Source organism: Erythranthe guttata, chromosome 3, assembly GCF_056151865.1.
Source record: "Erythranthe guttata isolate IM_541 chromosome 3, IM_541, whole genome shotgun sequence".
NCBI lineage: Eukaryota > Viridiplantae > Streptophyta > Magnoliopsida > Lamiales > Phrymaceae > Erythranthe > Erythranthe guttata.
In genome coordinates this window covers 3,677,005-3,704,112 of record NC_142535.1, presented here as the reverse complement: position 1 = coordinate 3,704,112, position 27,108 = coordinate 3,677,005, and the positions used below count along the sequence as shown (strand labels likewise).

Here is a 27,108-nt window from a genome sequence, read left to right as displayed (position 1 = left end):
TATCGCGATATAGAAAGAGTGAATCGCGATCTGGCCTCTACGTTAACTTCAAACACTATTTTGGCCATTTTTCAGCTCGAATTTGATAAGTATGCATTTCACAAAAGTTGTACCCCTTGCAGTTGGCTTTCTAACTACAGGTGAATCAGCTCAATTAGAGGTCATATGAGAGAGTCAAATACCGAACACTGCCATAGTCCGCTAGAATGCACTTTTACACGTGTTTGATTTGGTTCTCGGCTTCGCTTCCAAAATCATTTTGAATCGGCAAAAATAAGTTCGCTTTACCTAAAATAGAAATAAAATAAGTAAGACATAATATGTATGAATAAAATTGAAAACTCGAACGAAAAAAAACCAAAACTAAAAAATTCGATAAGTAAAAGTTGTGCAAAACGAACGGGATAATTACACTTTTCGTCCCTATACATTACCACTTATACGATTTTCGTCCCTAAACAAGATGAAGTTACAATTTTCGTCCCTAAACATGTCACTTTTATGCTGTTTCTGTCCCTCCGTCCATTTGTCCAGTTAGTTTGGACGGAAAATCGCACGTGCGCCGCACGTGACACACAAAAGCAGCTCAACACCTCAAAACGTTCAATCACGCGTTACAGGTAAACACAATCTGCCCTAATTCTCTCTTGAAATCCAAATGCCCCCTTTTCTAAATCCCTAATTTCTTCCACATCTCACCTGTAAATCCCTAGTTTGTTGAAGTAAAAAAGTGTTCAATCACCAATATTATCACTGATCACGATTTTTGGAGTAGATTACAATTTCTGGAGTGGAGCTACGGAATTGCGACAAATACTAGGGTTCTTCATCTAAGGACAACAAAAATGTCGAGAAGAGCTTCACTGATGCTAGAATGTACTCCGAATTACGGTAAGTTTCCTTTGTTTAAATTTACTTTTGTTTGAGCGAAATTGTTTGCCTTAGCTGATTACTGATTGGAGTTTTTTTTTTTTTTTTTTTTTTAATTATTTTTAATAAAGCTTGTGTTGGGGAATTAACATGTTTCACCATTAAAATGAGACATGGTGGAATTATGAAGCACTCTCCAAAAAGAGAGTACATAGGAGGAAGTCTTGAATGGTTTGATTTTGTCGATATAGATCAAATAGGGATGTTTGACTTTTGGGGTTTTGCTGAGGAGCTGGGGTACACTGAAAAATGGAGTCTTAGGTTTTGGCTTAAGCATGGAAAAAGTTTTGATAAACACTGCAAGTGTATTGAGACTGATAGTGATGTGTTTAATATAAGAGGGCATATTCCAAAAAATTGGGAAGTTGAGATATTTATTGAACATCTCAATCTGGGAGTGGATGTGGAGGGTGAAACTGGGGGTAGGTTAGTCAATGAGGCTGTTATAATTGATGATGTAGGGTTGGAGGGAGAGAATAGTGAATCTGATGAATTTAGTGAGGATGATGATGTGTTTTATCAAAGTGATTATGACATGGAAGATGATGATAAATTGTTTGAGCAATTTGTAGATCCCGAGGCTGAGTTTGGGGGGTTGGGTAAGGGTAAGTCTGTTGCAGATGATGATTTCATTAGTGAGGAAATGTATAATAGGCTGCAAAATGAAGAAGGTGATGAAGATTGTGTAGTTAGTGATGATGATTTTGACAGCTCAAATGGTAGTGATGAGGATGAGGGTAAGGGTAGAATGAAGTTCCCCAAATTTAATCCTAAAACTGAGAATAAGAATCCAGACATCATGCTAGGCTTGATTTTCAGTTCCAAAAAAGAGGCAAAATTTGCTATTGAGTCTCATTGTTTTAGGAGGGGTATGATGGTGAAATTTCCAAAAAATGATGCCATTAGACTCAGGGCTGTGTGTAAAAAAGAGGGTTGTGGATGGTACATTCATGTCTCCAAAATGCAAAATGACCACTCTTGGCAAGTGAAAACCTATAACCCAATACACACTAAATGTTCCTGGAATTATAACAATACAAGCCTTAAGTCTGGTTGGATTGGCAAAACATTTATGAAAAAATTGAAAGACAATCCAAAGTTGGGTACAAATGAATTCAGAAGTGAAATTTGTACAACTTTGAAGGCCAATATAACCAGATCACAGGCTTACAGAGCAAGAAAAAAGGCAATTAAGATAATCCAGGGAACTTTGGAGGAACAATTTTCAAAAATTTATGATTACTGTCTAGAAATTGAAAGAACTAATCCAGGTTCTACAGTTATCATGAAGCTGACTGAGGAGAGAAGATTCCATAGGTTGTACATGTGTTTCAATGCATGCAAGGTAGGGTTTAAAAATGGTTGTAGGCCTATAATTGGGGTAGATGGTTGTTTCTTGAAGGGTGGGCATGGAGGTCAACTATTAACTGCAGTTGGGTTAGATCCAAACAACAACATCTTCCCAATTGCATATGCAATAGTTGAATCACTTCTGAATTGAGAGGAATTAAAAGAAACAATAAATGTAATACATGTGGGGGCACAAACCATAACTCAAAAACCTGCAAGAAAAGAAAAATTTCTGCAGTTGAGCAGGTGCAAGCAAGCCAAAGTGGAACTGGAGATCCAGTTGGCCAACAAAATGAGTCTGTATTTGAAGTTCCTCAAGAGTACTTGGCCACTCAAGCTTCTGTTTCAAGTGTACCACCACAGAGAAAAACAAAATTACAGGTTTCAATTATTTTTTTTATTTTTCAGTATGGTTAAAATATATTTATAGTCTTTTATGAATTAGTATTTAATAAACTTATTTGGGATAATTATAGGTTAAAAGGCCTTCTCAAAAGAATGTGAATGTTAAAGGAAGGACAAATACAATTGCTTTTCAAGCCATCAAATCATCTCCAACAGTTAACACTCCTGTTATTGTCAAAGGGGGACTCAATTTTATCACTCTGAACAATCTGAAAGCAAGTGTGTCACATTCCAAGTCTGCTGGTGCCTCACATTCCAAGTCCAAGTCCAAGTCTGTTGGTGATTCTTCATCCAAGTCCAAGTTTGTTGGTGGTTCTGCATCTAAGGCTGTTGGTGGTTCTGCATCTAAGTCTGTTGGTGGTTCCAATCTTGCATCTTAGTCTTAGATGGCATTTTTATTTTGAAGACAATCTTGTGTTTTTAGGAATATGTAATTTGTTCTATGAAGTACTTTGAATTATGAGTGTTTTTGTGAACTTGCAGTTTAGTTTGATGTACTCTAATGTGAGATGTCATTTGAAAACAAGTTTGTAATTTGAATCATGTTTGCAAACAAATCATATGTTTGTACTTTGAATGATGCTTTTGGAATCTAAATGATGTTTTTGGAATCAATAATGTACTCTATGTTTTATTTTATTTTTTGTAAGTGATGCTTGCATTTATTTTGTCAATCTGCTAACATGTACCAAAAATGCAAACATAATTGAGATACAAACTTGCATTATATTGGACAAGAAAAACAACAATGTTATCACAAACAACTACATCTTAACCACTAATATTAATCACTGAAAATTCTAACCACTAATTTTCATCATTACAATGACAATTAAACAACCTAAGACAATCAAAAGAACTTTCAAGATCTTCATTCTATTGTTATACATCACAATTAAATTCTCCATTTTCTTTATTTTTCTTTCATAGGACTTCTTTTCCTTTGCCATCATATCTTCTTGCTTTGCCATCATAGCTTCTTCATTTGCCCTTATATCTCTTTTTTCCTTATAGCTAGCCAATTCATTATTCAAACGGTCTATTCTTCTTATCAATCCAGGGATAATATTCTTTGATCTAGCACACATCTCAGGATCATGCCATTTGAACACATCACAGTTTTTAACTCTCTGTTCCAAAAGAAACACAATTGTGTGTGACAAATAATATCAATACACACACACACATACACACACACACATACACACACACACACACAGACAAAAAAAAAAAATTACCTCATAGTTTGGACAGGCACGAAATCTTCTTCCTGGATTACTAGGAGTCCATGAGGTCAACAATGGCATCTCATCTCCACATTTACAATAAAACACTTCATTTCTAGCAGATCTTGAATTGTAGCTAGAACCACTATTTTGACTCATCCTTCAAGCTCCATTCCCCAATATAACACAACAAAATCTTAATTTTTGTTTCCAAATTAAAATCTAGGATAAATAAAGAGAGAAGAAAATTTACTTCGAATTCGCGACCGCAAGAAGTGAAATTATCTACCTGCGCTGAAGAAGCTTCAAAATTTGAATTGCCCACTTTCTAATTGTGCTTTCAATGATGAATTCATAAGGAATTGAGAGATTTAGAAAATTGGGGCTTAGGGCAGAGAATTTTGAGGTGTTGAGGTGTTGAGGTGTTTTTGTGTTGAGGTGTTGAGCTGCTTTTGTGTGTCACGTGCGGCGCACGTGCGATTTTCCGTCCAAACTAACTGGACAAATGGACGGAGGGACAGAAACAGCATAAAAGTGACATGTTTAGGGACGAAAATTGTAACTTCATCTTGTTTAGGGACGAAAATCGTATAAGTGGTAATGTATAGGGACGAAAAGTGTAATTATCCCCAAAACGAACACTTATCACATATCCACTCGATTGTTTTGTAAAGTCCCCTTTTTTATCTCATAATCCGCTTTGAAATCGGGAAAATAATGAAAGCTACACCTACACATATTTATAACTCAATGTATAATCTCTAAACTAAACTAGGCTAACAAACAATTGGTATCAAAATAGTTGTAAAAAAAAATAAATAAAATAACAGAAATGAGCAAGTAACATGTAATATCACCTTGGATTAAGATAGTAAGCAGCCGCATGAAGGGGTCTATGCAATTATGAATTCCATCTCAGATCAATAATTTTCCAAATAGGCTAGTACCTTTTTTAGCATCTTTAAAAGATTTCTTTATTTGTTCTTTTGCATGACCCATGACACATATTTATAACTCAATGTATAATCACTAAACTAGGCTAACAAACAATTGGTATCAAAATAGTTGTAAGAAATAAATAAATAAAATAACAGAAATGAGCAAGTAAAATGTAATATCACCTTGGATTAAGATAGTAAGCAACCGCATGAAGGGGTCTATGCAATTATAAATTCCATCTCAGATCAATAATTTCCCAAATAGGCTAGTTAGTACCTTTTTTAGCATCTTTAAAAGATTTCTTTATTTGTTCTTTTGCATGACCCAGTGCTTCATAACTATATCTCATAGCAGGCTTGGAATCACCATCTATAAGTCTTAAGACTTTTACTAATAAAAGTATGCACTTCCAGCAGTATTTTATGGCTGACTAGAAATTCTTGCAGGGCCTGCCCTGGGGTGGGGCGAGCAGGGCCCACGCCTAGGGCCCAATTTCATAAGGGGCCAATTTTTTTTATTTTTTTTAATACATATATATACTTACATTTTTTATGTGTGAAAAAATAGTTTTCTACTGTATAAAAAGTTTATTCTTCTACTGTTGAAAATAAAATGTATTCGATTTATAAATTTTAAATCTTAGTTTAGAATATATACAGTTTAAAAATCTTTATTTTATTCAAAAAAGAATCATTTCATACATTTCTAACATTTGTTTTATAAAAATATTTAGATATAGATTAGTATTTTCAATATTTTATTGATAACGAAATTTAAATTAATAAATATTTATTTATATTATTTCATCAAAAATATAAATTAATAAGAAAGAAGAAAAAATGTTGGGGTGTTGCCCCGAAAACCTATATTATTAAGGGCACAACATATATTCTCGCCCCAGGCCCCCAAATACGTCGGGCCGGTCATGAATTATTGTCAGCTATAATTATCTCACCAATAGCCCGTCCATCGGCTTTCTTTGCATATGAACTTTTTTGCCAGACTCCAGATCCAAACATTGTCGTAAGTGCAATCTTTAATTCAAGCAAACGTCTCAAAGTTAAATACGATGTTGCAAATCTTGTAACAACAGGTCTTGTTAACTCGCTCCCTTGTGTGAATTCCCTCATTAAGTTCAAAACCCAAGAATGCCTAAACATAAACATAGTAAAAGTTAAAGGGATATAAAGTAATCATATAAGTTACACATTAAGTATATAACTAAAGAACCAAATAAAACATTACAAAAAAAAAAAAAAAAAACCAAATAAAAAGAAAAACAATTACATGTAGATGTATACTGTAAGCTTCCTTGCCTTGGCCATTGTGTCTCTGTGTATAGATATATCTCAATATCCTTTAGAATGAGATCCATACAATGTGCAGCACAAGGATTCCAAAAAATATTTATTCTTGATTCCATTAATATATGTCAGGCTTTTTCATAAGTTGTTGCACTGTTAGTAACAACTTGAACAATAATGTCCAGCCCAATTTGCACAATAAAATTGTCAAGAAGTTTAAATAATTCATTAGCATTCTTAAACATATCAGAAGTGTCAATACTTTCAGAAACGCGGCTCCTTTTGAACTATTAACTAAGAAATTCGTGATAGAGCGATTCCTATTATTTGTCCATGCATCAAACATAAGAGTACATTATGTCGTTCTCCACTCCTCTTTGTACCTTTTGATAACTTCTTGGGTTGACACAACTTTCTTTTTCAAAAAATTACCCTGACCTCACGAAAGAAAGGAGGTATTAACCCCTTCCCATATTCTGCAACTGAGTGCAACATAAACTTAAAAAATGGATCCTTCATCAAATTAAGACATCTAACAGAGGCGGATTTAGGGGGTGGGCATGTATTCCATGAACCACCTTAGACCCTAAAAACATGTTTGGTGTAGTGGTAAACTTGTCTTAATATGTTTTAGTGGTCATGGGTTCGACTCGTGCATGATTCACAAATTACTAATTTTAATTTTTATTTCATTCTTTCTCCCCTAGTTTATTTTTTTCAGTCTTTTTCCCTTTTTTTTTCTACCTCAATTAATCTTTTTTCAGCTCCTCTTAATTCCTTTTTTCACCTCAATTAATTTTTTTTCAGACCCTCTCCCCTAAAACGCAGAAAATTTTAGTTCATATATTTTGTCTCTATTAATTTTTTTTCAGCCCCTCTCCTCCAATTATTTTTCAGCCCTCTCCCTTTTTTTTTTTGCCCCAATTAATTTTTATTCAACTCCTATCCCAAAAAATGCAGAAAATTTTAGTTTCTTTTTTTTTGCCTCAATTAATTTTGTTTAACCCTTCTCCCAAAAAAGTGCCTCTCCCAAATCAGAACCCTAAATATCTTTATTTCAAGCCACGAGTAAGAGTAGAATGTATTTATGCTTGGACTCGAAATAAATTTTCAATCTGAGTTGTAATTGAAACATTGGTACATTTTTACTATTTAATACTCGAATATTTGATTATTATTTTTTCTATGCGGCATACCCTGATTTTCATCCTAGATCCACCACAGTATCTACATATATCTCTACACACGGACTCTCTATCCTTTGTCTTTCATAACGTATTCAAAGTAGTCTTTGAGTCCGTCTCTTCTCCAGAATTTTGAAAAAACTTGACCATTTGTTTTTGTCCTTTTCCAGAAATTTCAACATCATCTTTGACAAAATTTTCATCATCCCCATAATCTCCTTTCTTTTTTTGACTTTCCAGATAATTTAAAAAATATTCCGCACTTCTTCAGAACATTTTGGACATGGTTCAACATCTTTTCTAATTCCAGCTAAATGATGTTTTATGCGATATACACCTCCCCAATAAATAACATCACAGTACACACATCTTATTTGCATGTTCTCTTCATCAGCTTTTTTGTAATGTTGCCATCCTAGATCCTTGTTGCTTTTGCTTCTCTTACCCTTAGACTTTCCCATAACAGATATGCAAAATAATGACAATATACAAAATAATAAATACATTATATAGTCTATAGAAGGATGTGTAAAGTGGAAAGTAAGTACTTTTCTCATACTCTAGAAATCGGCCAAATGGAATCAAATGCAAAGTATGACAAGTCTGACCAAAAAAAAAAAAAAAAAACCATTTCTTTCATTCCCATTACCTCTAACTTGCTAGAAGACCAAACAAGAAGAAACCCTAACCTAGCCTCTCTGATGGCAGACAATGGGAATTGAGATGTTTTCTGAGAGAAGAGAAATAGTCGATCAGAAGGAAGGTCAAAAGGCAACTTTATATTTGGGAAATTGGGTCTTCTAAAAATATTTTCCTAATTTAATAATATATTTACTCTAAAACAAATTAATAATATATTATTACTGAATAAAACATAGCTGAACGAATCGTTCAACTCGTACAAATCGCACGATTTGAGCGATACAGTTATGATTTTTTAAAATTTCCGATTTACTTGACGATTGAATCAAGTTGGGTCTGAATCAAATCAAATCAAATCGGACGATTCAGGTTGTGAATATTTCGATTTTGATAACCTATAATAGTAGTATCGTTATCAACATTAGTATCAGTATCAACATTCAGTCTCAATTTTCCTGTCTATATTACCATAAATATTATTTTTCCGCCAAGAGTCTTTAGATTTAAAATTATGATGATATTTTTAAAAATCATGTGAAGGAGAACATCGTTTGTGATTAGCCCAAGCATCCTTAACAATATTTTTGAACGAATCATGAGTGGACCAGGATTCGTCCTATTAATCGGAACCGGGACTAGGCACTTTATATCACCCGAACACTCTTCTTCTTTCATGTGCATTTTTGTGACGCAGTGAAATGGAAACAAGAATGCTTTCATTGGATCAATGAAAATAGTAAAAAGGTAAAGTACAATAATTTTCTTGTTTGGTTGTAAAATAAAAATTGTAAGTAAACTAATTTGAATTAAAAATAGAAAATATTTTTTCTCCGCCCCAGGAAAAAACAGAAAATGCTGTGTAAGATTGCTGCTTCCTTTCTTTCTTCCCTCTTCTCCATCTCTTCTTGATATGAGAGAATTAGCCACTAATGGGGAGAAGAAAGGAGATTGAGAGACGAAAAATAAAGGATGAAAAGAAAACTATTATTAATGTGAAAAATAAGTTACATAAGCAGCGAGAATGTGTAAGCGCGTTTAAAAAATAAGGCTTACTATACAAAAATAAATAAAATAAAATAATAAAACTAAGACTATATTCGAATACTTGCACCAAAAGGCGAAATCCATCGCCCCCAGGACCTTCATCTCTTGTCCCGATAAATGTTTGATTGTAAAATAAAAATTGTAAGTAACTAATTTGAAGCAAAAATAGAAAATATGTTTTCTCCGCCTACAGGAAAAAAAAAAAAAAAACAAAAAAAAAAAAAAAAAAAAAAAAAAAAAACAAGAAAAGGTTGTGCAAAATTGCTGCTTCCGTTCATTCTTCCCTCTTCTCCATCTCTTCTTGATATCGAGAGAATTAGCCACTAATGGGGAGAAGAAAGGAGATTGAGAGACGAAAAATAAAGGATGAAAAGAAAACTATTATTAATGTGAAAAGTAAGTTACATAAGCAGCGAGAATGTGTAAGCGCGTTTAAAAAATAAGAGAATGTATAAGCGCGTTTAAAACATAAGGCTTACTATACAAAAATAAATAAAACACAAAAATAAAACTAAGACTATATTCGAATACTTGCACCAAAAGGCGAAATTCCTCGCCCCCCAGGACCCCCATATCTTGGCCCGACAAGTATTTGATGGAGGAATATAAATCATGGTGACTCAACGGCCGGTTAGGGTAGCGGACCAGGATAAAAATCAACCCTCATTGAAGTTGAAATTTCCACACTGGAGCTGCCAATATTAGACTATGTTCGAATACTTCCTCCTCAAGATGGAAGATAAAGATTGTTTAATTCCATCTTGGAGAGCAAGTAGGAGAAGGCAGCAACACGAAGAGGAAGTGTACAAATAGATTTACATGATAGAAATCAGAAAAGTGAGCTAAATAAATAGATGCTTTGTAGATTTTTGTAGTAACGTTCCCTAAAATCCTGTCTTTTCTTAAAGGGTCACCATAGAGTGACTCCTTTTCTACACCACTTATAAAAGTGGGATTGATATGGAGGTGTCTTCCATTTTTTTATAGTCTAAAAGTATCATTTTACATAGCTAGTATTCAAATGACAGGGGCAAAAAATAACTTATGCCTATTTAATTTGTATTTGTAACTGAAACGAAGTAATAGTCCAGTAGTTGCCATGATGTATAAAATTACTTAGTTTAACATTTTCTCAAATACTATTTTTCTTAAGAAAAGGGATACCCTATACAATTAAAGGCCATTTGATTATATTCTCTCCAACATATGCCACTACGTACAACTAATTAGTTTATAACATTTTTTTACTTTTTCTCATTTACAAAAGGGTATATTATGATCCAACTACAGATCATTATTTAATTATATTTTCTCCAACCTAATTGTTTTTTGATAGAAATAGATTTAAAAATAATTAATTGCAAAAAAAATTTACAACTATAGGCGAAAGTTTCATTATATTTTCTCCAACCAAATTCGTTTTTGGATATATATTAGAAAAATAAAGGAAAAATAAAATAAAAACTACTACCTATGCCGATTCTCCACTAACCTATATGAAAACCCCTCATTAACTCATTAAAAACTTATAACGTTGAGCTTCTCAATACTACTCTAAAAAAATAAGGCTACTGTCTAACTAACACCCTTCTACATCTAACAAAGAGGCCCTTTCATATCAGAAAACAATTTTCCCTCTTTGTTTATAATCTTCAAATTCTGTTAAGCTCTTTCTTCATCATTTAAATCGCAAGGTAACCGAAGGATTACTCATCACTCATGAACAAAAAAACCCCTTAAGGAAAATGGTTTCATACAATTGTAAATTATTCACACACAAAAAAAGTTGCATATGCAAAAATGCATTCAATCACACAAATAACTGATATCCTATATATACCACTTTTAACAACATCACCTTCACCAAAGATACACACTCAATCAACACTTGAGCATTTTGAACATATGACCGGTAAGTATATTCTTCATATCCGAATTTTCATTGTTACTAAATTCGGTTCTTATCGAATAGGAAACCAACAAAACATGGCCAATGATTTAATTGTGCCCCTTCAAGAATTACAAGTCAATCAAAAAAAATAGACAGCTAACAGTAGTCCGAGCCTGAATGGAGATAAGTTGTTGAACGAAATTAAGTAAATATCGTCACGAGTTCTGATGATGAAGAAACACTTCACGTTTGGAAAAATAAAAACAGAGGAAAGTGTTGCTTTCCGTCAAACTCAACAAGGAAAATGAGTAATCTGCTGCTACTTTGATATATACTTGATTGTCGTTTAAATTTTTGCTTAGACTTTATTAATATTTGAGTTTTTAATTGAACATATTTGCTAATTAACAAGATATATATCAACATGATCATGTGATAAATTTTATAATCGTTAGGTTGTTGATCTGGTTATATAATGATATTATCTGACTTTTTTCTTTTTATTTTTTTGTTTATTCATTATTACACTGGTAGTTAATGCACGTAATATAAAAGCTTTTATCACTTGAATCAGTCATTTCCAATGCTTAATGTCTAAGATTGACCGGTACATATGATGTTCAAGGATTGAGTTTTAAAGAGTTGGGGTTGGTGGGTTGGGGGATGGATGTGGTGGTGGGCGACGGCGAAATGTTTGGTAAAGATTTTTAGTCGGGTGCAGGGCTACGGAGAAGATGGATGCTGACAATTTTTTTTAATGTATATTATTTTTAATTTTTATGTTTGCTAAAATTGAAATATTATTAAATAATTACTAGGGGTAGTTTTGTCATTTCATTGAAGTCAATTCCAAATTTGATGAAAGTGGTTGTGAGCTATATAAAACACATTATAAGAGGGTATTTGTTAATTATTTTAACACAATAGCAATTCGAAATTACACAGGGGCTCCGTGCTATTAACTCTATTTTAGAGTGGTACGGAGAAGCTGAATGTTAGAAGTTCTTAATGAGTTAATGAGGGGTATTGACACAGGTTCGTGGAGAATCGGCATTAGTAGTAGTTTTTTTTCCCGTTTTTTTTTTTTTCCTAATTTACCAAAAAAGAATTTGGTTGGAGAAAATATAATGAAACTTCGCCTATAATTGTAATTTTTTGAGATCTATTTCTATCAAAAAACAATTAGGTTTGAGGAAATATAATTAAATAATGACCTATAATTGGATCAGAATATGCCCTCTTGTAAATGAGAAATGATAAAAAAATATTATAGACTAATTAGTTGTACGTATATCGTAGAAAATGTTGGAGAAAATTCAATGAAATGGCCTTTAATTGTATTAGAACATCACTTTTATGAAGAAAAATAGTATTTGAGAAAATGTTAAACAAATTAATTTTTTGTACATCATGGCAGCTACTAAACTATTATTTGTTTCGATTGCAAATACAAATTAAATAGGCATAAATTATTTTTTACCCCTTGAAGTGTCATTTACATACTAGCTATGTAAGAGTATTTTTGGACTTTCAAAAATGGAAGAAAACCGACATCGATCCACTTTTTTCGCATTTATCAATTCCATACCCATGTTTAAATTGTTTTTCTTTTATATTATTTTCATACTAACTTAGCAATGTCGGGATACTTCACTAATATGAACACAATGGTTGGGTGCTAATCAATGCTAACATATAAGTCAAGGAACTAAATCTTCACATGTTTTTTGCAATACTCTCCCATAAATGTGAGTAAATGAATTTACAGGAAATAGTTGGCAAGTATAGAAAAAATACTTCTCTCACAAAAATAAATAAATTGATCTATGTTTTTTTAATCTATGTTGTCATCTTCTACGGTAAATTAGACCAACAATCATTTTGATATCCAGTTATTTTCTCATTTACGGGCATAAGAATATTGAGCGAATCTTATTTATACGAAAAGTTTATTTAGAAGATAGAAGAATAAACATTTACATTGATTTAATCCTATGCTCATGAATGACTTTTCCATAACACCTCATTAAAGTTCTAGGTAACATTTTAAAAGGTTAGCACAATAGAGAGTTTATAAATAGCTACTAGAAATCTCTACAAACTTTATTTTCGCAAATCTCGTATAAGCCCATAGGTGCCTAGTTATTTTCATTATATTCCAAAAAAAGTCTCTTCTACCTAAAGTGACATCAAGCCCATCAAAGTCAAAATTACTATTGTTTTATATGCCAATAGAAATCTACTCATTATGTTGAGACAAATTAATTGTTATGACAATTACTATGTTGCAACTTATGTTCGTGGGTAGTTATGAATTCTTACTATTAAAAGTAAATAAAAAGCCACACAGTATAAAGTGGTTCGGATATAAATGTATCTTGTATCGACAAGTTATCATTCTACCAAATATCTTCACAACCTTACAACTTGCTGATATCTTCACAAAATCAATGACATGTCAGCGTCATAATTTTCTAGTGAACAAATTGATGCTTCTTGATTTACCTGCAACATCAATTTGAGGGGGATGTCAATGGAATTAGCAGTGCATTTAAGGCAGCAGATTTATGTTATTTTACATTAAGTTAGGTTATTGTAACTGTAGGTTGTAATTGCATAGATTTGTACAGTAGTTACCTTTTTTAGAAGGATGATAATCAGCTGATACTTCTAGTATTTATAATGGAAATGGTCCTCCAAGGAAGACACACATTCAAGATCAATTCTTTCTAGATTAACATCATGGACTTCTGTATGCGTGCCAAATTTTATTGTAAATCCAGTAACGTGATATATTTATAACTATGGAGCTACATTCATTCTGGAGTACCATACACGTTGAAAAACCAGAAATACTGGAAGCACAGGTAGACTGCGAAGCGGATATGAGAGATCGGATAATTACACTGGCCACCGAAGTGTTAGAAAATGATTACATGACTCAAAAAATGACTGTTGATTACATGAATAACACTATTAATCATGACACGATCCACTTGGTTGAGCTTGCATATGTTAAACCGAATGAGCGGCCAAAGGATAAACCGACGAAGAGAGATAAATCCGGTTGGGAGTACCCACCGTTCCCACCGAAGTCGTCTACTGATGAAGAAAAGGGTAATTGTCTACATGTTTTAAGGGTCGAAAAAATATTTCTACCGGAATTCCACCATCGAAAGTAAACCGATCCCGCTTGCGGTCGGGGACGGGTGTGTGGTCGGGTTAGTGGTAGATCAAGTGATGAATCTACTGTCAATCAGAATCGTATTACGAATGCTCGAAAGGAACCGGACGAAGAGCTCAATTTCAGATCTTACATCCCATGTTTTGTGGCAGGATCTATTGCGTCTTATGTTAATGTTGTCGCGGATGAAAACTGTGGGTACATATGTGTTGCTTAACGGTAGCTTCAAGATTCTTAAATCCCCCGTTGAGCACGTAAACTTGAAGAATCTTTAAGTTTTCGTGTTCTGCAGAACAGGGGATTCAAAATTTAAACTTTTTTTTTGAAAATTACCTAGATCTAATTCTAAACATGCGTTTTTACCTAAATTGTAAATGAAATTAATTAAAATTAGGGAATATGAAAAAATTACCGGAATCGAGCCTCGTTTGCTACGGATTGAAAGCCGAAATGTGCTCCAAATGTAGAATGTATTGAGAGAGTTTAAGAGTGGGAGAGAGAATTTCAAAAAAAAAATTAAATGAAAAAGATTCCACTGTATTCAGTAATAATACCACTGCAAATACCAACACCCTAAAAATATTAGTCCTTAATTAAAAATATTTGAATCGGATTGGACGAAGTAAAATTAACACAAAAAACAGTATAATTGAAGGGGTTTTTATGCATAAATCCCCAACCAAATATCTTTATTATTCTAGGTTTAAGGGATATATCTCTTTCACCAATAAGCCCATCCATTTAACATTTATTATAAATAAATGAAACATTCATGTATATCCCAATAATACCCTCAACCATTTAAACCCAATTCTTAATTGAAACCCCAATTTAATCAATTTTGCCCACAAAAATCCAATTTTGACCACAAAAATTCAATTTTGACTTTTTTTAGCATACTTTAATATGCTCCAATTTCATCATTAACTTAATTTAATCTCAACTTGACCCCAAATTTCACAAATTATTCAATTTTGACCCAAAATTTTTTTTTTCAAAAAAAAAAAATTTGCCGCCGGATTGCGTTGACTTTTCAATTTTTTTTTTTCTTTCTTTCGGATTTTTTCGCCGGTTTCCGGCGTTGACTTTTTTTTTTTTTCTTTTCTTTTCTTGCGGATATTTTAGCCGGTTTCCGGCGTTGACCGGCGGTCTCCTGCGTTGACTTTTTTTAGTGTTTTTTTTATGTTTTTTCTTCTTTCTTTTTTTTGGTTTTTTTTACGTCCGCCGCTAAACGTTGACCGTAATTGTGCTGCCACTGACAGTAAATTAAGGTAATTATACTGTCAATGACAGTTAATTAACGTAATTGTACTGTCGTTGACAATACATCTATGTAATTGTTATGCCGTTGACAGTAAATTAACGTAATATTATTTTTTGTTATTTTTTGTTATTTTTTTAATTTTCTTTGATTTGTTGACAAGTCAACGTAATTATGTTACTGTCGTTGACAGTAAAATAACTGTAAACACAATAATATTACTGTCAACAACATCAATATTATTATTTTTTTGGGTTTTTCTGTTTTGTTTGAGTTATTCACGGAGTAACGTAATAATATTACTGTCTATTATTGTAATATTACTGTAAACACAATAATATTACTGTGGTTGACAGTAATATTACTGTTGTTATAGTAATATTGCTTTCAACCACATCAATATTATTATTTTGTTTGGAATTTTTTGTTTGTTTGAGTTATTCACGGAGTAACGTAATAATATTACTGTCTATTATTGTAATATTATTACTGTTGTTATAGCAATATTACTGTCACTCACAGTAATATTAATTCTTTTGGCTTTTTATTATGTTTACATTTGTTGAACGGTCAACATAGTAATATTACTTTATTACATACTAATAATGAGTTTTGTTGCGTTAATATTACTGTGCTAGAGATTAATATAGCAATATTACTGTGTTAAACTATAGTTTAGTTAATTTTACTGTGTTTAACAGTAATATAGTTAATATTACTATCAATCACATCAATATTGCTGTTTAAACGAAAAAAAAAAGAGTTACAGAAAGAAAGAAAAGAAAAAAAAAATTGAAAAGTCAACGCCGTTGACCGGCGGAATCCAGGGGGAAAAAAAATTTGAATTGTTTTTTTTTTTTTGAAAAAAAGAATGTTTTGGGTCAAAATTGAATAATTTATGAAATTTGGGGTCAAATTAAAGTTAAATAAAGTTAAGGATGAAATTGGAGCATATTAAAGTATGAGGGGTTATTTTAGTTCTTTACAAAAATCTGGAGCATATGTGTACTTATTGTTAAAAGAGTTTTTTGTGTGGATCTCTTTATGAATAAGTACCAATTGATGGGCTTATTTGTAAAGTATTGAAACATGAATTTTGAAATGGGACCAAACTTGACCTACGAAAGAAACCTGAAACAGCGGCAGCAGCCATTGATACTCTTAGGGTTCTTCCGTCGGCTTCAATTTTCCAGGCAATTCATGAAAAAACCCACTTGATTTCACATCTCCATTTCCGAATTTTTCGCCAAGATGATTTCACATTTCGTACGCAAAAATCTCGCCTGTTTTATCCCGAAGCAAATTTTCAACTGTGCCCAAATCCAATGTTTCTTCTCCTCTTCTTCTTCTTCGCCGGAAGAACAACCCGCCACCAGCCCTACAGTCTTCGATTTCTTGCTTCACAATCACAATTTCTCACCCGAAGCAGCCGAACGAATCGCCTCGATTTACCCTCGTCTAATAAACCCAGAAAAGGCAGATTCAGTACTCTCATTCCTCAAAGAAACCGGCTTTTCACACACCCAGTTGGAGAAAATCATCAGACACAGGCCTAGGTTTCTGTCGGCCAAGGCTGACGTCAGCATCAAGCCCAAAATCAAGATTTTCCAGGATTTGGGCTTTTCGTCCGCCGACATTTGCTCGATTATCTCGAACGATCCCGCGATTCTGCATATGAGCGTCGGCAATAACATCAAGCCCTCGCTCTCTGTTCTAAAGGACTTATTGGGATCCAACTACAACGTGGCCCGGATTTTGAAATTATCCGCGTGGTTCGTGACGTCAAATTTAGAAACGACAATGGTGCCGAATTTCGAGTTCTTGAAGAGCGTAGGCATACCTAGGGATCGTATATTGCTCCTCCTTCACAATTACCCGAGGACTTTCTTGCTCAAGCCGGAAACTATAAGGAGATCCGTGGACAAGGCGGAAGAAATGGGGGTCGATCGGAGTTCGAAAGTATTCATTTACGCCGTTCGGGCGCTTTCCTCGATGAGCAACGATGCGTGGGAAGTCAAGCTGCAAGGTTTTAGGGATATCGGGTTTTCGGAAAGTGACATATTGGAAATATTTATGAAGGCACCGAGTTCTTTCGTTTCATCCATGGTCAAGATCAAGAAGATAACGGAGGTTATACTTGGTACCGGGAAGTACACTCTGTCGTGTATTGTTAAACATCCGGTTTGCTTTTCGTGCAGTGTCGAGAAGAGGTATAAGCCGAGGTTTCGGATTTTGGGAATTCTCGAGAGTAGAAATCTGATTGAGAATTGGCCCAGTCTCGGAGAAGTTTACATACTAACGGATGATAAGTTTTTCGAGAAATTCGTTCGGCCGTATTCTGATGTAGTTGGCGATGATGATGCGTACGTCAAGACGAGTTTGGTCAGGGGCAAAAGGGGGATTAAGTACTAATAATCCTTTGTTGGTGTTAACTGAACGGAAGTAGGTACGTTGTTTAATGCAATGTGCAAGCATTTAAAAAAAAACGATTATTGATCGATCATGTAGTTTCAAAACAATAGATTATACTTTAATTTGTTGAACAGTTTAATTCTAATCAATCTTGTTAATCCCCGTCAATATTCCCGATTAAGTCCTCGTTACATTTATGATGATTATGATGCTTTCATGTATAATGCAATTTATTCTGTTAGGCCTCTTTTGGTTTTGCTGATGGGATTCGATGGTATTGGATTGATTGAGTGGATGATTATATATATCTTGTTTTGTGCTTGTGATTAGAATTTTGTTTGGACGTTTTTCAATTAAGTTCGATTGTAAAGAAAAAGACCAAATTGCCCATATTTCCATTCATTTGTGCTCGAGTACTATTTATTCCCTTTGGGCTCTCTTTTGGTTGGATGGTTTGGATTGATAGGTTGGGATATGATTAATATAGGGATTAATATGATCACGTCTTTTGGTTTGCGGGATACCCCATGGTTAAGATTGTGTAACAATTACAATCATATCTCATTTGTTTTAATGATATGTGGGGATTTTGTTCAAATTATCAAAAATATCCCTTCCATTTTTCGTCATTTAATTGATGCTCTCTTTGTTCCATTCTATTTGTGTGTCGGTTAAGGCATACAACGATACGATAATCCACAGTTGAAAGAAAACATACACAACCGAACAAAAAATGAAAATGACGAATTAGGATTTCACTAGAAAAGGGGATTGGGCAAAATCTATTTATAATTGGGTGGGGTACCATACAGAATTTCGAAAGGTGACTTACCTCCGAGAAGTGGTGTTGGCAATCGGTTTGTGATGTAAGCCGCAATGCTAAAAGCATCAACCCATAATTGAGTAGAAATGTGGGAATGAAAAAAGGAGGGCCAATCCTGTCTCGGTAACATGGCGATGTTTTCTTTCTGCACGACCATTTTGTGTTGGTGTATAAGGACAAGATAGTTGGTGATGAATGCCAGAGTTACTAAGGTGTAGAGTTATTAAGGTGTGCTTTGAAGCGCGTTAGTAAATTCTGCACCACCATCACTTTGAAAAACTTTTATATGAGCAAAATATTGGTTTTCAATTTTTTTTTTTTGAAATTGAATAAAGGTGTTGAAGAAATCAGATTTCAATTTCAAAGGATAAAACCAAGTGAAACGAGAGAAATCGTCGATAAATAAAACATAATACAAAAATGCAGAATTAGATTTAACGGGAGATGGCCCCCATAGATCGCAATGAATAAGATCTAAGACCTTTGAGGATCTATGATCATTACGTGAATATGGCAAACGGTGATTTTTTGCAACTTGACATGTACTCCCTCCGTCCCAATTTAAATGACGTTTTGGGTTGTTTCACACATATTAAGAAAATTAATAAATGTGTATAGATTATAGTAAAAAACATAGGAAATTACTAATATATCCTTGACATTAATTGTTTTACAACTTAACTAATTAGGAATGATAAAAGGGTAAAATTGAAAATAATGCAATTAATGATGCATTGAAAATCTAAAATGACAAATAATTTGGGACAAGAAAAACTCTCTAAAAAGACATATAATATGGGACAGAGGGAGTACTACATAATACAGGAGACGACAATAAAGAGGTAAGATGAAGTTGTTCTTTTTTATTCATAAAAGAGATAACATAATGATTGACATGTCCAAGGCGAGCATGCCATAAGTCATATGAAGCATACAAATATTTATTTTTTAGGATAGAAACAAAAGCTGAATTTTTGCGTTCTACCACATATAGGCCGCCATCTCGTTTACCGGTTGCCACCACTCTTCCCGTTTGGCGATTCTGAATGGTGAAAAGAATATCAGAAAAAGTAACGTTAACTGGAAAATCACTCGTTAATTTACTAATAGACAAATTGTTTTTAGTAATGTGCGGGACAACAAGAACATCCAAGAGTTGAAAATCAGGGGAATTAGATATTTTACCGGTATGGGTAATTGGTAAAGATGCTCCATTGCCGGCAATTACACAATCCTTACCAGTATAAGAAGTGGACTGATTCAAGAATGATTTTGTTGGGGTCATATGAGCCGACGCCCCCGTGTTTAGATACCAATCTGAGGCCTCATTTCGGAGATAGAACACGTCGCTTTGCTTCGGCAAGTTGAGCTTGAGGAGTCTGACTATGGCGTTCATACCTTTGTCTACATCGATCTGCATAATGACCATCCATGCGGCCGATTTGACAACGTGTGATTTTTTTACCAGTGGAACCTTCGTATCTACGTCCATTGCCTCGAGTCGATTGATACCGAGAATAGGAGCCTCGCTGATTATATTTTTTAGGCTGACGATTGGTGGCTATAAACGCTGTAGATGTTGGTGCAATCGACTCCAATGATTTTTGAAAGAGTTCAAAACTCTCGGCTTTTGGGAAAAGATCCATGAAAGTCGATAAGGATGGAAGGGACATTTGGGCAGTGGAGAAGCTCCAGAATTCCGAGCCAAGACCGTGGAAAAATCAATGCACTTTATCTGTGTCATCAACCGGTCGTCTGATTGCATGGAGTTGATCACAAAGGCCCTTGAAGGAACGGGCATACTCCGAAACAGATTTCGAGCCTCGTTTCAGTAGTTGTAAGTCATCTTTAAGGCGAATTTCACGGGCTTTTGATCGGTGACTAAAAGTATTTTCCAAGGCAAGCCACACTTCACGGGAAGTGGAGAGTCCCACAACTTCAGCCATGGCCTCCTCGGCAAGAGAGGATAGTAGAAGGCTAAGAAGACGTTGATCAGTTTGTTTCCATGCCACACATGTGGGGTTTGGTGTTTGTGAATTATCAGCAGAAAGACGGGAAGGGATTTGTGTAGTGCCATCGACATAGCCAATTAATTCTTGACTTTCTAAGAGGGGAAGCAACTGACTTTTCCATAAGAGATAGTTATTCTTTTTTTTTTTTAGGGAAAAGAAAATTCCATTAGGCATTAATAGCCAAATTATGAGGAATATGAGTTCCATCACTACAACTTAAACTAATGTTTGTGGCGAACATATGCGCCAATCGGTTTCCACTACGCTTAACAAACGAGAAATCGCAAAATACAAAGGAACCTGCTATAGCCAAACATTCATCGATATAAGCTCCGAACGACGACATTGATGACTCGCCTTCTTTGAGCGAAGTAATAACCTGCAAGCAATCTCCTTCGATAATTATCGAGCTCCAGCCAATGGTCCTTTCCCAAAAAATTGCCGCAAAAACTGCATACGAGGTGCATTCGACCGGCTGTGGTTGCCCCAGAAATCGACGAACCGCCCATCTGCAACACCCACCTCGCCAATCACGTGCGACCATGGCAACTGAGTAATAGACCATCCCCTTCGGCAAAGCTGCGTCGACGTTGATTTTAATGCAGCCCTCATGAGGAGGAATCCACGCCGTTGAGAGGTACCTCGTTTGAATTTTCGGAGTCAAGACCATCGCCTTTTGGAACTCGATAAGAAAAGATTGACCCCAATTGATGAGATATTCCGCTTCCATAGCCTCTTCGCCATGAATTAATTTGTTCCTTACGTCCCAGACCTTCCACGCAATAATAAGTGCCAAGAGGAACTTGTCCCGCTGGAGAAAGGCCCTCGCATAACTAATCCAGTTCCACATCGAGCTTTGTGGCCGCATGGGTCGAAGATTGAAGAACGGCGAACTCCAAACCTTCCCCATCTGTTTACACTCTTGCAGCACATGCAAAAAAGTTTCAACATCAGCACCGCATCGCATGCATATAGGAGAAGGGACCATTTTCCTTCGGTGGAGCTCCGCGCTTGTAGGTAGGATATCCGAGCAAGCTCTCCATAGAAAGTTGCGAATTTTCGGAGGGAGGGGCAGATTCCAAATCTCGGTCCACTTATGGTTCGCTGCGCCGCTATGTGATGCTTCATTCCTTCCCCGACTATTAGTTGACCGATGAAATTGTGAAATAATATTATGATAGCAGGTTCGGACCGTAAACTCTCCCGACTTAGAATAATGCCAAATCCACCTGTCTCGTGCATTACGAGTTCCAATAGGAACCGCTAAGATCCGTTCTCTGTCCACTTGCCGAAATTGCGAATTAATAATTCCAATATTCCACGTATAAATCGGGGTCAATGAGATCTGATACCCGATTCGGGTAACTGCTCATAATTGGCCGTCGAGTTAAGACCTTATGATTGCCATCGTCTCGCAACCATGGGTCGGCCCAAATAGATGTCTCATGACCATTCCCGATGCGCTTCCGAAGTCCTTGCACCAAGAACGGGCGTGCCTTCAGCATACTCCTCCATGTAGCCGATGGTCGAGAACCGATTGCCGCTCGAAAAATATCTCTCTGTGGGAAGTATGGGGCCTTAAGAATTTTGGAGAGGAGAAGGTCACGTTTAGTAATTAATCTCAACACCTGCTTAGCAAGCAAAGCATAAGGTCGCATATCTAGACAGAAACTAAGTTCCCACTCATTGAAACTACGCATATCCCGAAATCCCATTCCCCCTGCCGATTTTGGTGTACACATTTTCTTCCAAGAAATCCAAGCTATCTTTCTACCCGAACCCCCACCCCACCAAAACCCACGGATGGTAGATTCAAGATCAGGAACCAGGCCTGCAGGTAACTCGAAGCAACACATCAAGTATGATGGAATAGCTTGTAACACAGATTTAATAATTACCTCTTTTCCCGCTTGCGACAATTGCTTTTCCTCCCAACCCTTAATTTTAGACCATAGACGATCCCTCAAGAAGTGAAAGATGTTGTTTCGAGATTTACCTAAGGATGCCGGCATACCCAAATATTTGTCATGGCGATCTACCACTTGAAATCCTAGTAAATTGTAAATAGAATCTTTCACTTAAAGTGGTGTAGCTGGACTAAAGCACATAACAGTCTTCTCGTAATTAATCTCTTGGCCAGATATACTGGCATATTGATCAAGATTTTTCTTCAGAGCAATTGAGTCCCCATCACTTGCACGACAAAAAAAGAAGAGTCTCGTCAGCAAAGCACAAGTTCGAGATAGTAGGCGTTGTCGAAGCAATTTGAACACCGTGCAATTGTCCAGCAGTCACAGCCTGTTGGATCATAGTAATGAAGATCTCTGCACAACAAATGAACAAATATGGGATCGACTTTTCCATAAGAGATAGTTGGAAGAACATAATTTAACTGTTATCATATGAACGAGTGTATTGAAGGGTAGAAGTGTGGAGGAAACCTAGTCTCTTGAAACCATGAGAGAGTTTGAGAAAATCACCACACCTTTGTGGTGAATATAATCCGTGTGTATATATATATATATATATATATATATAATTACATGCATGTATGGTAATTACAATTATGAGAGAATCAATTACATTAAATATATAGCTACAATTGAGAGTCAAAGATGATATAAATAAAAAGCCTTGAACTAAGGCTGATGACTTGGAGCATGATTCTCGGTTGGCTGAGAATGAGGAGGTTGAGCTTTCACAACAACGTGTAAATTTAATGCATTCACTAAAAATCGGTCTCCAAAGCAAGAATTGAAAATCCACTATTTTCTCATTAAAACCCACTACGAAAATTATCGAAATCCACTAAAATATTAACATAATGCACTTAGATGTTAATATTAACATTCAACAAGGATAGGGTTGCACTCCCTTATGGCGGTGGTGGCAACGGCCGCGACATCTCTGTCGGTCGGGCATCTATATATAGAGATCGGAGGGGGCGTCCCAGGGAAGGCCTGGAGAGGCTTTGGTGACCCAACACAACACGGAGGTGCTCCACCATAAGAGCAAGATGCCTTTTTCCCCTGTGAAAATGGTGGTCAGTGGATTTGCCTAGCGAGAATGGTGGTCGGCAAAGAGAGAGATGAAGAGATAGAGCGTGATTGGAAAAGAGATAAATACGGGTTGAAATTGGGAACGTGCAAAATAAATATAGAACAAATATACTTAATTCCATATGTACATAAGCGTATTATAGCGAAAATATAATAAAAAATACTGCTTAAAAATATTTGGATTTATCACAAAAAAAGAAAAAATAATGAAGAGTTTGACTTATTAAAAATAATGAAATTTCCATAATAAGGGGTTATGCCTCTCATTAACCCTTTTATTTTTGGGTAAAGAGGTGGAAGAAAGAAGACCGAAGTTGAAGACCCACCCCTGAAACAGCGCCGCCGGCTGCCATTTGATTCGGCGAAAGAAGAATCATCGGCGGCGGAAATTTTTCCGATTAGCGCTTTACTCTCTTAGATTCAACCACCCATCGCCGGAGAAGCTTTTCTCTTCCCCTTTTAAACCCAAATGATTTAATTTTTTTTCCAGCTGTGATTTCTTCTTCTTCTTAAAGATGATTAACCTCGTACGCAGAAACCTCGCCTCCTCTTACATTGTGAAATCCCATGTTTCTTTCTCAACACCTCTCCGTTTTTTGTCCTCCTCTTCTTCTTCTTCTTCGAGTGAAAAACAACAACTCCTCAGAACGAACCCTAAGGTGTTCGATATATTGCTCCACAGACACCATTTCACACCCGAATTGGCTTCACGGGTTGCCTCCGCTTTAGCCCATTTAAAAACCCCAGAAAAAGCTGATTCAGTACTCTCATTCTTCAAAGAATCTGGTTTTTCGAATACCCGGTTGGAGAAAATCGTGAAATACAGGCCTCGACTTCTCTCCGCTAGTCTCGAGGCTAGCATTAAACCCAAGATTAGGGTTTTTCAAGATTTGGGTTTTTCTTCCGATGACATTTCAATTATAATCTCGAGCAATCCGGCAATTTTGCATTTGAGTGTGAACAATAACATCATCCCCACATTATCTTTGCTCAAGGGTTTGTTGGGATCCGATTACGATTTAGCCAGATTATTAAGATTATCCGCTTGGTTTGTGACAACCAATTTGGAACAGACGATGGTGCCGAATTTCGATTTCTTGAAGAGCTTCGGTATACCTACGGAGCGTCTGTTTCTCATCCTCCATAGCTATCCGAGGTTTTTCCTGCTGAAGCCGGACATATTACGGAGATCTGTAGACAAGGCGGAAGAAATGGGGATCGATCGGTGCTCCAAAGTATTCATATATGCTGTTCGATCAATTGCCTCAATGAGCAACGAGGCGTGGGAACTTAAGCTGCAAGGCTTTCGGGATTTGGGGTTTTCGGAAAACGAAATATTGGCAATGTTCGTGAAGGCGCCGTCTGCTTTCTCTGGGTCAATGGTCAAGATCAAGAAAGTCAAAGAGGTTCTACTTGGTACTGGGAAGTTCAGTATGTCGTGTATTGTGAATAATCCGATGTCGTTAGCCTGCAGCATTGAGAGGAGATTTAAGCCGAGGATTCGGATTTTAGAGATTCTGGAGAGTAGAAATCTGATTACAAGTTGGCCTGGTCTCGGGATAGTTTACACCTTAACGGACGAAAAGTTTTTCCAGAAATTTATCAGCCCTTATATGGATGAAGTTAGTGATGTGTACGTTCCGATGAGTTCGGTTAGGGGTAGAAGGTTATTATGTTGAAGCTAACTGCGTGAGAAATAGGTTAGTTGCTTACTTACGTTTCATTCGTTCGGTATTTCTTGGATTTATAAGATGGTTGTTCGACTCTATATGTTTTCTTTCGTGTCTGCTGATATTATTGTACCCTTAACTCTGTGTGAAGTGTCGGTTCAATGCCTTTTTCTTGATTTTAACACTAGGTGAATTAGAATAAGAGGATGTTAGAAAGAAGGGTGTTTATCTTTCGTAAATTGCGGTTACTATTTCCGTTTCTTAATAAATATGGATTGGAACGTCTATCCCGAAAAGGTCAAGCCCCAAAATGATTGACGTGCACGTGTATCTGACTGAGAGAATCTTTGACCATTTTATCGTAATTTTATTAGAAAATTCGCTTATTTAGTTTTGATGCAGTAGAAAATAAGATGCGAGGTCGTACCTTACGCTATAAGATTTTAATTTGTTGGCTATATTCTCTATTCAATTCAAATGTTTGTATGGGTAGGATGTTGCTTTAAACTTTGGATAATTGCTTTGCTAGCAGATTGTTTTCCTAACTGAAATGTTAAATGTCGTTTCAATTTTGCTAATACCGTTTTGACTTCGAACGTGGTTTTGACCCATTTCTAATCTGATTTTGGCAATATTCAAACACGGAAATTGTAGTGCTTTGAATTGCCTATCTAATCCAACTTGAATCAGCTAGATTGGATGCCCTATGGCAAAGTTATGCATGAATACATTACGTTTTGAATGTAAGATAACTCAAAATTTCAATGTTGTGAGCACTGTTCATTGATTCATTCATATCATTCTCATCTAGGGTCCAATTTTGGTGATTCAAGTTGGATTAAAAAGCTAACTCAAAGAACCACATATTTCGTGTTTTGAGTTTTGCGAAATTCAATCTCGGAAATGGTGAAACCCTAATTTAAAATCGAAACGGTATTTTAAAACTGAAACGTCATTTATCACATCCCTTTTCCAAATTGGATTGTAGAGGGTAGTCTTCTTTCATTTAGTTGTTTGAGATGGATTTATAGATTTTGAATTTGAATTTGAGATGGTTTGAATTTTTTGAGGAAGAGAAACATAGAATCTGAATTTCTCCTTCATTTTTTGTCGGACTTCGTTTATTTTTGTAGTTCTTTGGATTTAATTCCGTAATTAGTTTCATCCCAACAAATTTATGAATCGGGACTCTACTCTAATTATATGACCTTTTTTCTAAGGGAGGAGAATCAAGAATCGAAGGCCAAGGGGGCAAGGAAAGGAACGGAAGTCTCGACCATGTCCTCACATATAACATGTGCCAGGTAGTACCAATGCCAAGTGGGATTCGATTATATAAGGCAGTTTTAGAATTTTGCATTTTATATAATTAGTGCAAGTAAACATTCGAGGAAGAAAGAACACGTTTTTTCATCGAAATGATTCTTTTTTTTGTTTTTTTTTTGTTTTTGTTTTATCTATTTTGCAAAGCTGTATGAAATAAGTGTTTGAATCGAAAAACAAGGAAAAGTCGAAAGTTTATTTTATTGAATGAACCTACAATGGCATAGAGATGGAAAATGTAAAAGCAGTCGTAACATTCATTAATTTTGTTACTTTGAGCTATGTCGACTAAAGGCATTTTATTTTTCTATTTTTTCTCGTAATACTAGAATATGCTATACATATTTATTTAGAATTTTAACACGCTGATGGAATCCAATTGTTTCGACGAAAATCCCTTTTATCGGTGCATATTGTTTGATATTGCATGTACTGTAGTACTAGTTTTC

The 27,108-nt window shown here is 35.4% G+C and overlaps 3 protein-coding genes and 1 pseudogene across 3 annotated transcripts; 3 read left to right on the top strand and 1 right to left on the bottom strand.

Annotated features, from left to right (window-relative positions):
* The first annotated feature begins 433 nt into the window (after window positions 1-433).
* Window positions 434-2,431, top strand: LOC105962758 (uncharacterized). Its single transcript, XM_012987080.2, has 2 exons — window positions 434-891; window positions 1,002-2,431. The coding sequence occupies exons 1-2, from the start codon at window positions 846-848 to the stop codon at window positions 2,429-2,431; spliced, it is 1,476 nt and encodes a 491-aa protein (XP_012842534.2). The 5' UTR covers window positions 434-845.
* A 2,597-nt stretch (window positions 2,432-5,028) lies between these two features.
* LOC148771559 (uncharacterized) lies at window positions 5,029-5,980 on the bottom strand (annotated as a pseudogene).
* A 10,461-nt stretch (window positions 5,981-16,441) lies between these two features.
* On the top strand, window positions 16,442-17,940 carry LOC105973952 (uncharacterized). Its single transcript, XM_012998998.2, has one exon. The coding sequence runs from the start codon at window positions 16,612-16,614 to the stop codon at window positions 17,770-17,772; it is 1,161 nt and encodes a 386-aa protein (XP_012854452.1). The 5' UTR covers window positions 16,442-16,611; the 3' UTR covers window positions 17,773-17,940.
* A 5,943-nt stretch (window positions 17,941-23,883) lies between these two features.
* Window positions 23,884-26,969, top strand: LOC105973937 (uncharacterized). The gene is made up of 2 exons (XM_012998981.2): window positions 23,884-25,366; window positions 26,557-26,969. The coding sequence occupies exon 1, from the start codon at window positions 24,182-24,184 to the stop codon at window positions 25,343-25,345; it is 1,164 nt and encodes a 387-aa protein (XP_012854435.1). The 5' UTR covers window positions 23,884-24,181; the 3' UTR covers window positions 25,346-25,366; window positions 26,557-26,969.
* Window positions 26,970-27,108: the final 139 nt, after the last annotated feature.

Excerpts from the sequence above, each read along its gene's own strand:
- LOC105962758 (XM_012987080.2), top strand. The coding sequence starts at position 846 with ATGTCGAGAAGAGCTTCACTGATGCTAGAATGTACTCCGAATTACG. Across the intron at positions 892-1,001 it reads AGAATGTACTCCGAATTACG|CTTGTGTTGGGGAATTAACA; the intron begins GTAAGTTTCCTT and ends TTTTTAATAAAG.
- LOC105973952 (XM_012998998.2), top strand. The coding sequence starts at position 16,612 with ATGATTTCACATTTCGTACGCAAAAATCTCGCCTGTTTTATCCCGAAG.
- LOC105973937 (XM_012998981.2), top strand. The coding sequence starts at position 24,182 with ATGATTAACCTCGTACGCAGAAACCTCGCCTCCTCTTACATTGTGAAA.